We start from the raw sequence: 13,493 nt of genomic DNA, 5'->3' as shown, positions 1-13,493 counted from the left end.
CCTTTTTAGCTAAACATTTACAAATGAACCCTTCACAAAACCAGATCTAGGCGCAATTTGCCCACACCTTGACATATCCCATGGTTTAGAGGGAATGTAATGTTTCTCTTGTGTGAGGAGGAGTGCTGATACATCCTTTAAATAGTCCAGCCCGTGCTTAGGAATTAACGGTGAGAATAAATGCTTGGTCAAGATTCATTAATATTTGCTGAGAAACAGTCAGAAACTTACCAACAAAATCTCAGGCTATCTTTGAATACCTTTTATAGCTCTTGACTGTTTCTTTTTCGAAACAGCAGTTCCAGTGCATGTAGACTATTCCATATATGCAGTCAGACACGTTGCACGCGATGTCTTAACATTCCACGCGGCTTTTCCCTGCATTCTGCCAGTAATCAATAAACACCAGTAGATGGTTACTCCCCCTGTACCACACAACTGTGACCATCAGGCTTATTCTAATTTATCAGAATTAGACACATCACATCCATAATACCTAATGACTTTAAGATTCAGAAGGAAATAATAGTATTGTCCAGGGCAATGTCATGACATCCGGTCAGACATTCTTCTGCTCACTCAGCCTTGACATACATCACAGCATCCTGATAACTAACAAGGCACTACAACAAACAAGACCTTAGACAGCGCTTTTTTTAGCCTTAGACAGCGCTTTAAAGCGCTGTCTAAACCTCCGCTGCTAAAGGTTTAGACAGCGCTTTTTTAAATCTTAAAAGCGCTGTCTAAGCCCCCCCCTTAGACAGCGCTTTGGCCAAAAGCGCTTTATAAGACCCTCTTATCTTAAATTTTTTAGGTATACCTTAGACAGCGCTTTTGAAAAGCGCTGTCTAAGCCCCACCCCCTTAGACAGCGCTTTGGTCAAAAGCGCTTTCTAAGACCCTCCTATTTTAATTTTTTTAGGTATACCTTAGACAGCGCTTTTCAAAAAGCGCTGTCTAAGCCCCCCCCTTAGACAGCGCTTTTGCCTAAAGCGCTTTCTAATCCCCCCCTTAGACAGCGCTTTTTACAAAAGCGCTGTCTAAGGTATACGAAATTTTTTGAAGCTTTTGTTTTAAACCACATTTTTTCCAGGTTTATAAACCAGAATTTCTACCTGTTTTCAACCAGATTTTGACAGACAATTATCACATTTTATATATGCCATTTTTGCCTTTTTTCTACCAATTTTTGGCTAACAAATATATATATATATACCAATTCAAACCAATTTTGCCTTAAATGTATCAAAATATATACAGTCCGAACACCTCCGGTCGGTATATCGGTCATCTCTATAAATGTCCTGAGGCACGACCTATACTTGGTGGTAGGTTTTTTCCTAGCTACGGTCTTCTTAGCACCAGAACTTTTTACCCGTGCGGAGGCGTTGCTAACCTCCTTTTTTTGTTGTGCGGAGGCATTGCTAACCTCATTTTCTTGAAGCTACATGTCATATAAATAGTTAGATCAAATTAAGAATGTAATAACTTCCATGAATATATGTCATATAATTGTATATTACCTCTTTTCTTGAAACCGTGGACTCGGTATGCCGTGGAATCGCATTATCTTTTGATTTGGATTTTGTGGGAGTCTATTTAACATAACCAAGGAAAATATGTAAGTAAAATTTTAAGCATTAATTTTAAACTTTGAATATATACATTAAAGTTAACATAAGTTTTAAGCATACCTCATATCCTACGCATATGAGGTTTGTCGGCCATGCAACAAACGAACCTACTACTTCGTGCACCGTTGTTGCATCCGAATCATCGCTAGGATATGGTAATGCTGCATTCGGCTCAACTGCAATATCAACTGATACCTTCAAACATCCAGCAGGGAGCTCTCTAGTGTACAAAACATAAATACAAAAAGCATACATCGAGGTCTTGAGTATAACTCAAATGGGCATAGAAAGGAGAATCAATAATCTATAACTTTTTAATAATAAAAAAATCATCTATAACTTTCAAAGACCTAAGTTATGCCACTGCACTTACGCCACATAGAAGTTTGAGTACCAATATAATTTTGTCATGCAAAAACAGTCATCTAAGTTATGAAACTTTATTTCTTTCTATAAGCTGAAATTAGATTAAAGTAAAGTCAAAAAGAACAAAAACCTGAGGGGATATAAATTATGAAACAGATATATGACAATTAAAAAAAATAATACTTATAAAGTGAAAAAGATTACCCTTCATTGTCCATGAATGACATTAGATTTTCCAATATGCACCCAGCTTCACATACCAGTATTCCACTAACCTAAAACAGGCATTGGCAAAATCTTCAGAACTAATTATAAAAATCCTCCGTTATCATGTATCCTCTTTTTTCTTTACATAATTCTAACAAATTCTATTGAAATAGAAAATACAGATTTGATAGAAATTGGTGTTACAAGGTAACTTGTGTAATCAAATGTTTGCTCATACAACAACAACAACAATATGTGTTGAGGCGAACGAGTTGCATATGGATCCTAGTGAATTGCGGTGTGTCTAACTTTACAGAAAAACAACTTCTAAGCCATAAGCTCTATTTCTGAACACAAAATAAGCTAATGCAATATCCAAACACACACAAAGGGAAGGGAAGTCATGACACATATGCCTTTGAAGAAGTAAATGGTCTACCTTGTCAAAAGATACGATCTTGTTCATTGAACTAAGACTAACAATCACCTGCAGCATTAGACAATAAGAAATCTGTCAATGTACAATAGGATACGCCAAAACAGTATAACATGTCTCCTTTAATGTAATGCCGAGTGTTTCGTTGGCAAGAGGAAGAGTTAAAGAGTATACTTCATCAAAGACGGGCACACTTCCACCTACAAGACCAGTGTTTCCACCTTGAGGAACAACGACCAGGTTTCTGGAGTTACAGTATTTAAGAATCTCAGAAACCTGCAATATCGAAAAATGAAATACATAAGAAAGTTGTTTCAAATGCTTAGGTCCTGTTTGGATAAACCAATTAAATAAGCCTATTTCATAAGAGGTTATCATATAAATACTTATGTATAAGTTATTTCTATAACAGAAGATAAAATAGATTCAACTTCTTTCATATAAGCAATAAGCGGTTTTCATAAGTAATCCTACAGAGTTAATGAAAATAAACTGAAAACAGATTACAGATATGTCGTGACTCATGAGCATTCTTCATAAGCTTTTTCAAACAATCTCACAAATCCTTATGCGAGTAGATAATCTCATATAAATCAATCCAAACAGACCTTGTTTGAATAAATAGCTTAATTGAGTGTGTACTTTATAAGGCAAACAGACCTTGTTTTTATATAAGTGCTAATGTAAAAGCTAAAATGCAGGTGTTTTCATAACCTTTCCTAAGGAGATTTTGAAAATAAAAATCAGCTTATGAACATGTCATGAATTGTCTTCATAGCTTCTCAAACAGCACCACGAGTGTTTACACAAATGAATAAACTCAAATTAATCAATCCAAACAGTCATTAATTGAATCAATTGCTTATACTTTTCATCACATGCAAAAGAAAAGGAAAAAAAAAAAGTAGATAAATGAACCTGATCAGTGTTGCAAGGCTGTAGAAGAATCTTACTGGAGCCTTTATACTTATGCATCCGATCAATATTAGCAGCACTGAGCTTATCTTCATCCTGTACAACATTTTTCTTCCCCAAAATCTCTTGAAAGTATTTAACATCATCATCATTCAACTCTGAGAATCTGGAGCTCCTCTGAACCACTCCACCCATTGAACCATAATAACATTTCTGATGAATTTCGAAAGGGTTTCCACCACCCAATTGCTCATTTTTCAAGGAATTTCTCAGCGGGTTGAAAAAAGACAAAGCTTTATGTTCCCCGGAAACAACATTGCGCTGTAATTGTGGGGAATTTTCATGAAAACCTGTTACTGATGTGAATTGAGAAGACGGTGATGCAGAAGGGAGAAGAGATGGGTTTTGTTGTTGGTGATGATGGAAGCGTGAGAGGAAACGAAGTGTGTCTCTGCTATTCCGATTCATCATCTTCCCTTAGTGTTTTCAATTTTCAATACAAACTAGTAACAAACCAGTAACCATCTTAGGATAGGGATTTATACATTCTCAACATTCTCAACAAGATTATACAGTAGAAACGAAGAAATGAAGAAATATTGAAGAACATACCGCAAGAAATGAAGAACAGTAGAAACGAAAAACGAAGTCAACACCCAAATGTCGAGACACGTACGATTCTTCAAACACGTTCAATGATTGAAACCGAAAAATGGAAGTGTATTCGTGTTCGCTGTTATGGTTTTCGCTGTTAGGGTTTCAACGTTCGCAGGAGGGAAAACAAAAGAACAGAGAACGAAAATAGAAATGGAGTCTGAAATTTTATTTTAATTAGACCTTAGACAGCGCTTTTGTGGAAAGCGCTTTCTAAGGTATGCCTTAGACAACGCTTTCCAAAAGCGCTTTCTATACCCCCCCTTAGACAGCGCTTTTGGTTTTAATTTTTTTTTTAATTTAAAGACTTTAGACAGCGCTTTATCAAAAGCGCTGACTAAGGTCTATATTTAAAAGCGTTGTCTAAGGGGGGGGGGGGTCTTAGACAGCGCTTTTAGAAAGCGCTGTCTAAGACCCCCCCTTAGACAGCGCTTTCATTATTTTTTTGGAACATTTTCCGTGTTTTATTTTAATTTTAACCTTAGACAGCGCTTTCTTTTAAAAGTGCTGTCTAAGATGCGCTGTTAAAAGTCATTTTTGGCGTAGTGAGGTGCCATACCCAGTTATTTGAGAGCACATAGACCACAAGTTTGATGATTACTTGCAGCACAAGGACAAAACTCCCCCTGTCATGGACAACCTACTCTCCTCTTGAAACTTGGAGGTCACACATGAGCATATCCAACACCTCAACGTTGGACCTTCACATACTTCCTGATTCAAAGAGAATCCAGACCACTTGATGAATGGAAAACATAAGACGCATCTTCATGTCTTCAAGAGCACCCCCTCTGTTCAACCCTCTTGGCTGAACACATCCACACTCTGTGTCAATCTCTCTTCTAACCAGAACAAAAGACCACTTCACAAGATGTTCTAACATTAGCTGGGACATCCTTCACAACATACCAAAGACCACCATTTGATAATCTTCAGATATCACTGAGTCACCAGATGGACCCAGACATAAATTGGGACTCATACATTCTCATCCCAATACGAGAGATAATCTTCCATAGATAGCTCATAACTCCTACCACAAGCTCCAAGAGATGAATAGAAAACACCTCCTTTTGTCTTCAACTTACTACTTTTCTACTCAAAAGTACTTTGTCTCAGACTTTCCTCAAGAATAATCAGCTGTCATATGTTGATTATCTTGATTCTTCGAACTCACTTCTGAGATAGACCAAATGTCACTGGTTGATTACCTCCTTCATGAATCCTCATATGAAAAAGTCAAATGCCACTTTTTTTTTGACCTCTCCACGTTTATCAGACTTTTCCCAAAGATATTCTGACCTACCAAGTGAGACTTGAACTTCAAGCTACATGCCAAACAAATCTTAGATTCTCTAAGACAAGACCATGTAACATCCTTTCCATCCAGCAACCCCAAAGAACTGCAATGGGAACGATCCTTTTGAAGTATCCAATCTACAACTCTGTAGACCCTTCTATCTTAAGTTTATGTGCCACTTCACCAACTAAGATTCTGATGTTGAACCAAATGTCATAACATTGTGTTTTAACATCTAGCTGTTGAATTCAACTCCTTCTTCTGCCACTTGAAAGAACTTCCTCCCTTCACAGAACAAGAGTTCAATGCTCTTATAGACTTGATTGTGGAACCAAGTTTGAGTAAACAACCTCCATCCTGCAGGTTTGCAGTCAAGTCATCCAAGCTCACACCTTGATGAATCCCTACTTCTTCTCCAAAGACATCAGACACTCTAATGTATGAGTCTTCAAACGAACCAGTTGGAAACTAACCCTTCAGCCATACCATGGATTCCACTTTCTAAAGCAGGGTTGTTTCCATGATGTTAAGAATGCTTCCACTTATTCTTAACTCCACAGTGTGCATTAGCCAATGCACTTCCTTACCTAGATCAGAAATAAACTGATCCAAGTAACCACCATCAAGACTATGATGTCTTCTTCTTCTTGTACACACCAAGGCTGAACATGTTTCTTGCCAGAAAACCTTTTCAGAGATCATACGCTTTTGCTGCCACCAAAGAGATAGACCATACATCAATATACTATCCTTCATGTGTTCTACACAGGGTCTTGAAGAAGAGATGTTCCAACATCGTTAAGAACATCAGTTATCTTGAGCTCCAAGGATAATCAATTAAATACTTGTATTCAGCACAAGTAGACATTGATCTTAAATCCTTTCCCAATTTTCCTTTCAGAAACTTCCACCATACGAGTACTTTGAAAATACTCTTCTAGCATCAACATCTTCTGCTTGCAAGCACCTCAACAGTCTTGAGACTCTTTCCAGATTAGATTCACCCTTAGGATGAGAGAGATGAATCCTTCCTTGCACATGTGTCACACAACCACCAGACCCCATGTGACACAGGTCAACAGCCAACCAGACCCTAGGTTGACCAAACTTGAGGAGGTTAACCAAAACTCCCCCTAAAATTAAGAATCATGGAAACTCCACACCAATATGCATGCATTGTACACACATGTCTCAACATGACATACACTATCCCTACCAGTGTCAACTAACTCCTCCAATCAGACTCCAGCTGACCATAAGTACTAGTGAGACACACAGCACCAGTCAATAGTAGATATGCATTGCCAGAGCATACTACCTCAACCAACCACTGAATCTTCATATTCTCACTCCTTGAAAGAACTGCCACTTCTGAACGTGGTGTATGAATAACAAGATTCATGGTTCCAATCCTCTTAAATGATATAGCAATCAGGTTACCCCAATATTGACTTCTAACATTCTGGGGACTTGTCTTCCAACACAACCTAGTACTTCAGGGAACAACTATCCCACCCTGATCAATCTACAGGAGTAAGACAACCAGCAGGAAATTGCACAATGTCACATCTCAACCAGCTCCACTTCTAGAGATCAAACTTCTATGAGTGACCTTCTTGAGCACACACACAGTTGACTCTACCCTTGTCAACTCAGCACACACAGATGTCTCCTCTTCCAGGTCAGGAGTAGGTTCCAAACAAAAGTATCCCTTTGTTTGACACCTAGCAACATCTGCTCTTCAACCAGTAGCTGCATACTTGTTGAACACCATGTTCTAACATCACATAGAACATTAGTTCCACCTTCTTGGAACAAACCTTCCCTGAAAGTCATCCTGAAGTGAGACGTCATGATGGGTGGACTTGAGGAGACTCAAGTATCTTTGACATCTTCAGTAGATTATGATGAGATCTTGAATACAGTAGCCTTTCATCCACATGAGGGGAAACTACATCAGAGTTTGCGTTTTGCCAGGTATTATGCAGCGGAAAGCATAATACAACTCAACCTATGAACACACACTTCACCAGATCAGCCTCCAAGACCATACCAGGTTCGAATGTGATTCAATACTGGCACAGCTGTCCCACACACAGGCCAATTGCCAACCTCCCGAGACAGGTACACACCATTCCTGTCATGAACAGTCCATCCACCTACTTCAAGGGACCATTCAGGGAAATTACAGAACCTTCCACAGGTTCCAACATTAGTACTACCATAACTCCTTGCAAGATACCAGAAAGTATCACCCATGGATCTCATCCAGAAACAGAACAGGATGCCTGCTCTGATACCATTTGAAATTCTGGCGTAGTCAGTTTTCAGATGTTCTACTTCAAGTCATGACATCTGATCCAACATTGTAACTAATACAGCAAGACAATTATTAAATCCTGTACTAATATGCACCCTTTCGAAGATGTCACGACATCTCCTTCTATGTCACCCTAGAATGGAGGAACACGTAGTTTTGTGCATCATAGCACTCACTTCTGTTGTTTTCCTACGCAGTTATCAGCACTATGTCTCAATACTGATTTGGACATCATCTGTTACATTGTTCCAGTTTGTTGGCCATGTACTTGTATTTCCTAAAATAAAGGTTGAAACAAGTTAAACTAATCTCCACTTGTTAAGGAGCTAACAAATAGACTATTTGCTAGGTTCATTAATTGTAGCTTAGTTGTTAGTTTCCTGGATTTTAGATCAGCTGTTGGATTCCTAAAGAATAGCCTGAGAAAAATCCTGAAACAGAAAAACAAACCATCCAACAATTTAGCATATGCTGTCAGGAATGAATGTCACAACATTCAGTTTGACATCCAAGTCCAGGACCATATGCTAAGTCTGTTAAGTTCCTGAAAACAGACTGTGTTAAATTTGCTGTACTGTAAAAGACCAACCAGTCTCTACTTCAGTATCAGCTTACTGGAAGAACTGTCAAGACATCCAGTTTGACAGTTTCACAATGATCTTTTGGCCAGGTCTGTTATCCTCTTGAAGACCAGACTTAACTACATACTGAACTGAGATCATCATGCTTATTATAAAGTATGTGCTGTTGTTGATGAATGTCGAAACATTCTGATTGACATTCCAACAGAAAGCTATGTATCAGGTTTGTTATTAACTTGATATACAATCTGAGTTATGACAGACAGGATTATAACATGCAGTAGGTAAACAAACACAGGAAATTGTTAACCCAGTTCAGTCCAACATGACCTACATCTGAGGGCATACCAAGCCAGGAAGAAGATCCACTATCAGCAGTATTAATTCAGAGTTAAACTCCCCCGTTTACAACTCTTCACTTAATCCCTACCCAATGCAATCTATACCTAGGAACTCCTAGATAGAAACCTCCAGTTTCCATTCCTATCACTACAAATACAATGTAATGTAAAAACACCTTGAACTTGCTTCACAGCTTCATTCAAGATCATAATCACTCTTGCCTACAGGCTTTGAGTTACAAATACTCTCAGCTTTGACCACTGAGAAACACATGGTAACCTTTCCACAGATTGGGAGGTTTACCTCACACACACCCCTAAATTTTCATTCTAGGAGCTTACAAAAACTAGGTTACAATATGCTATTTATAACCTAATCACCCAACTGGATTTGGGCCTTCAGAAATCGCAGCAGACTTGTTCTTTGCTGTTGCAACTTCAGCAGAAAAATTCTGCTACAAACAAGGTCTTCAATTCTCAAATCTCTCCATATATATCTCCTTATTTTGAGCCTATATATATTCTGATTGAGTCTTTAAGACCTTCACATGGGAGTTAGGATATTCACCAAATATCCTCACTAATCCCAGAATATATACTGAACTAATTAATTCAGTTTTCTACACATGTGCGATGTCACAGGCATGATGTTGTGACATCGTACATGACATGTTGGTCCAGATGTTGAACTTTTTCAACCCAACATATTAAAACAACAGAGATGATTACATTATTTGTTTTACAAAATTAATGCCAATCCTAAGGTAGTAACATGTTTATTTTACTATTTTTCGTTTTCGTTTTCGTTTTTTTTTTCGGTTTTTTTTTTCAAAACACGTGGGCTTCGCCCAGCGAGCATGACAGCTCATGAACAAAGCTTTGCTCCTTCAAGATTAATGTTTTGACTGACGAATAGACCCCTGTCGGAAGTAACTCAAGTCTTTCCCTTGTGTTGACTGGTCATCTAAATAGAGCCCACAAAGTGTCATGGATGATGTTCAAGCTTCTTGGATCCGATTCCGATTGCCATGATGAAATGCAAATGCTAAATGACCTAAAAATGAATGCATGCATGAGGTGTAAAGCGTATGCTTCCAGGAAAAATGAAGGGTAAATTTTGGGGTATTACAAGGTACTCAATCTAGCGGGATATATATATTCATTTTTTTGTGTCTCTAACTTTTGCCTGGACCGCCCTTTTGGGTTTTCAATCCATAGAGACACTCATTTTTGCCTAAGTCGCCCTTTCGGGTTTTCAACTTAGCGAGCAATTCTGTTTTTATTTTAGGCGAAGTATTTCTTGACTGCATCTGAATTCACAGGACGAGTGAAATCCTCCCCATCCATAGTTGTAAGTATCAAAGCACCACTTGAAAAGGCTCTCTTAACAACATATGGACCTTCATAGTTTGGAGTCCACTTGCCCCTAGAATCGGGCGCGAAAGACAATACTTTCTTGAGCACGTGGTCACCTTCTCGAAACACACGAGGCTTGACCTTCTTATCAAAGGCTTTCTTCATCCTTTGCTGATATAACTGACCATGGCACATGGCAATTAACCTCTTCTCTTCAATTAAATTCAGCTGGTCATAACGACTCTGGACCCATTCAGCTTCAGTCAACTTGGCTTCCATCAAGACTCTCATTGATGGGATCTCGACCTCTACGGGGAGCACAAACTCAATGCCATATACAAGGGAGAAAGGGGTTGCCCCTGTTGAAGTGCGGACATATGTACGATAACCATGCAAAGCAAATGGCAACATCTCATGCCAATCCTTGTACGTAACAACCATCTTTTGGATAATCTTCTTGATGTTCTTGTTAGCAGCTTCAACAGCCCCATGCATCTTGGGTCTGTAGGGAGAAGAATTATGATGTGCAATCTTGAACTCGCTACACAACTCTTTCATCATCTTGTTGTTCAAGTTAGATCCATTATTAGTAATGATCCTGTCTGGCACACCATAACGGCATATGAGTTGATTCTTGATAAACTTCACAACCACCTTCCTAGTCACGTTCGCATATGATGCCGCTTCAACCCACTTGGTGAAGTAATCAATTGCTACGAGAATAAAACAGTGGCCGTTGGACGCCTTTGGCTCTATCATGCCAATCATGTGAATTCCCCACATAGAGAAAGGCCATGGCGAGGAAATAACATTCAGAAGTGTCGGGGGAATATGAATCTTATCCGCATAGATTTGACACTTATGTCATTTCTTCACATATTTGCAGCAGTCAGACTCCATTGTCAGCCAATAGTAGCGTGCTCTCAACATCTTCTTTGCCATGGCATGTCCATTGGAATGAGTACCAAATGAACCCTCATGGACTTCAGTCATTAATAGGTCTGCTTCGTGTCTATCCACGCATCTGAGCAGAACCATATCAAAATTCCTCTTATAAAGCACATCTCCATTAAGGTAGAAACTTCCAGATAGTCTCCTGAAAGTCTTCTTATCTTTAACAGATGCCCCAGGCGGGTCAATCAGACTCTGAAGGAAGCACTTGATATCATAATACCATGGCTTATCATCTTTCACTTCTTCAACTGCAAATACATGAGCTGGTCTATCCAAGCGCATCACAGTGATATTGGGGACTTCATTCCAGAATTTCACCATAATCATCGAAGCAAGCATAGCAAGAGCATCTGCCATCCAATTATCTTCTCGAGGAATATGATGGAAATCAACCTTAGTAAAGAAAGTTGAAATCCTCCTCGCATAATCTCTATATGGGATGAGGCCAGGCTGATTTGTCTCCCATTCACCCTTAATCTGATTAACAACAAGGGTCGACTCACCATAAACATCAAGATGTTTGATCCAAAGATCAATACACTCTTCCAAACCCATAATACATGCTTCATACTCCGCCATATTATTCGTGCATTTGAAAGTTAGCCTTGCTGTAAAAGGAAAATATGTGCCCTGAGGAGTAATAATCACTACCCCAATACCATTTCCATATTGATTAACAACACCATCGAACACCATGCCTCATCGGGAACCAGGCTCTGGCCCTTCATCGAGCGCAGGCTCATCGCAATCTTTCATTTTAAAATACATAATCTCCTCATCCGGGAAGTTGTACTGAATAGACTGATAAACCTCAATTGGTTGATGTGCCAAGTGGTCAGCCAAGATACTACCTTTAATAGCTTTCTGAGTTCGATACTCAATATCCTACTCAGACAACAGCATCTGCCAACGGGCAATCCTCCCAGTTAAAGCAGGCTTCTCGAAGATATACTTGATTGGATCCATTTTGGATATCAACCAAGTGGTATGATTTAACATATACTGTCGTAAACGCTTAGCAATCCAAGACAAAGCACAACATGTTTTCTCAAGCATTGGGTATCGAGGCTCACAATCAGTGAATTTCTTACTTAGATAGTATATGGCATACTATTTCTTCCCTGATTCATCTTGTTGACCCAATACACAACCCATAGAGTCTTCAAGAACAGTCAAGTACATAATCAAGGGTCTCCCTTCGACAGGTGGAGACAATATCAGAGGCTCAGACAGATACTCTTTGATACTGTCAAAGGCCTTCTGGCAATCCTTGGTCCAATCATGACGCTGATCTTTCCGGAGGAGCTTAAATATTGGCGCACATGTGGCAGTCATGTGGGATATAAATCTGGAAATATAATTCAAGCGGTCAAGAAAACCTCAGACTTGCTTCTCAATTTTGGGTGCAGACATATCTTGTATTACTTTGACCTTGGCAGGATCAACTTCAATACCTCTCTCGCTGATAATAAAGCCCAATAACTTGCCGGAACGGACTCCAAATGTACACTTGTTCGGATTCAGACAAAGTTTATACTTCCTCAAATGCTGAAAAAGCTTCAAGAAGTGTTCTACATGCTCAACTTCCGTTCTCGACTTCGCAATCATATCATCAACATATACCTCGATCTCCTTGTGCATCATATCATGAAACAAGGTAGTCATAGCTCGTTGATACGTGGCTCCGGCGTTCTTAACACCGAAGGGCATCACTCGATAACAGAATATTCCCAAAGGTGTGATGAATGTTGTCTTCTCCATATCCTCGGGTGCCATTTTAATCTGGTTATAACCGGAAAATCCATCCATAAATGAGAAGACATTGAATTTAGTCGTATTGTCTACCAACATATCAATATGTGGTAGAGGAAAATCATCTTTCGGACTAGCTTTATTCAAGTCTCTATAGTCCACACGCATTCGGACTTTTCCATCTTTCTTAGGCACGGGCACAATATTGGCCACCCATTGAGGATATGTAGAAGTCACCTGAAACCCCACATCAATTTTCTTCTGAACTTCCTCTTTAATCTTCACTGCCATATCAGGATGAGTTCTTCTGAGCTTCTGCTTCACAGGCACACACTCAGGCTTCAAAGGCAGGAAATGTTGCACGATATCTGTATCTAGACCAGGCATGTCTTCATATGACCAGGCAAAGACGTTGACATATTCTCGTAGCAACCCAATCAACCCCTTCTTCGCAGACTCTTCCAGGAGTGCCCCAATCTTCACTTCACAGACACAATCTTCAGACCCCAAGTTAACTGTTTCCAGATTCTCAAGATGCGGCTGGATGATCTTCTCTTCGTGCTCATGTAGACGGGTGATCTCATCCGGAATCTCTTCAACATCATCTTCTTCTGTCTCAAATACAGGGAACTCAAAGTTGGGAGATGGTGTTGGATCATTATGTTCAATGGGTTTGAT

The 13,493-nt window shown here is 39.3% G+C and overlaps 1 protein-coding gene across 1 annotated transcript; it reads right to left on the bottom strand.

Annotated features, from left to right (window-relative positions):
* Nucleotides 1-2,145: 2,145 nt before the first annotated feature.
* On the bottom strand, nucleotides 2,146-4,029 carry LOC127129005 (D-2-hydroxyglutarate dehydrogenase, mitochondrial). The gene is made up of 4 exons (XM_051058338.1): nucleotides 3,561-4,029; nucleotides 2,817-2,918; nucleotides 2,646-2,693; nucleotides 2,146-2,274 (listed from the first exon to the last, which is right to left on the bottom strand). Exons 1-4 carry the CDS (start codon nucleotides 4,026-4,028, stop codon nucleotides 2,200-2,202), a joined length of 693 nt encoding a protein of 230 aa, XP_050914295.1. The 5' UTR covers nucleotide 4,029; the 3' UTR covers nucleotides 2,146-2,199.
* Between the last annotated feature and the right edge of the window lie 9,464 nt (nucleotides 4,030-13,493).

The sequence above is a fragment of the Lathyrus oleraceus genome, chromosome 3 (genome assembly GCF_024323335.1).
Source record: "Lathyrus oleraceus cultivar Zhongwan6 chromosome 3, CAAS_Psat_ZW6_1.0, whole genome shotgun sequence".
Lineage (NCBI taxonomy): Eukaryota > Viridiplantae > Streptophyta > Magnoliopsida > Fabales > Fabaceae > Lathyrus > Lathyrus oleraceus.
The sequence above is the reverse complement of the archived record's forward strand: the minus strand, read 5'-3'. Positions and strand labels throughout refer to the sequence as shown.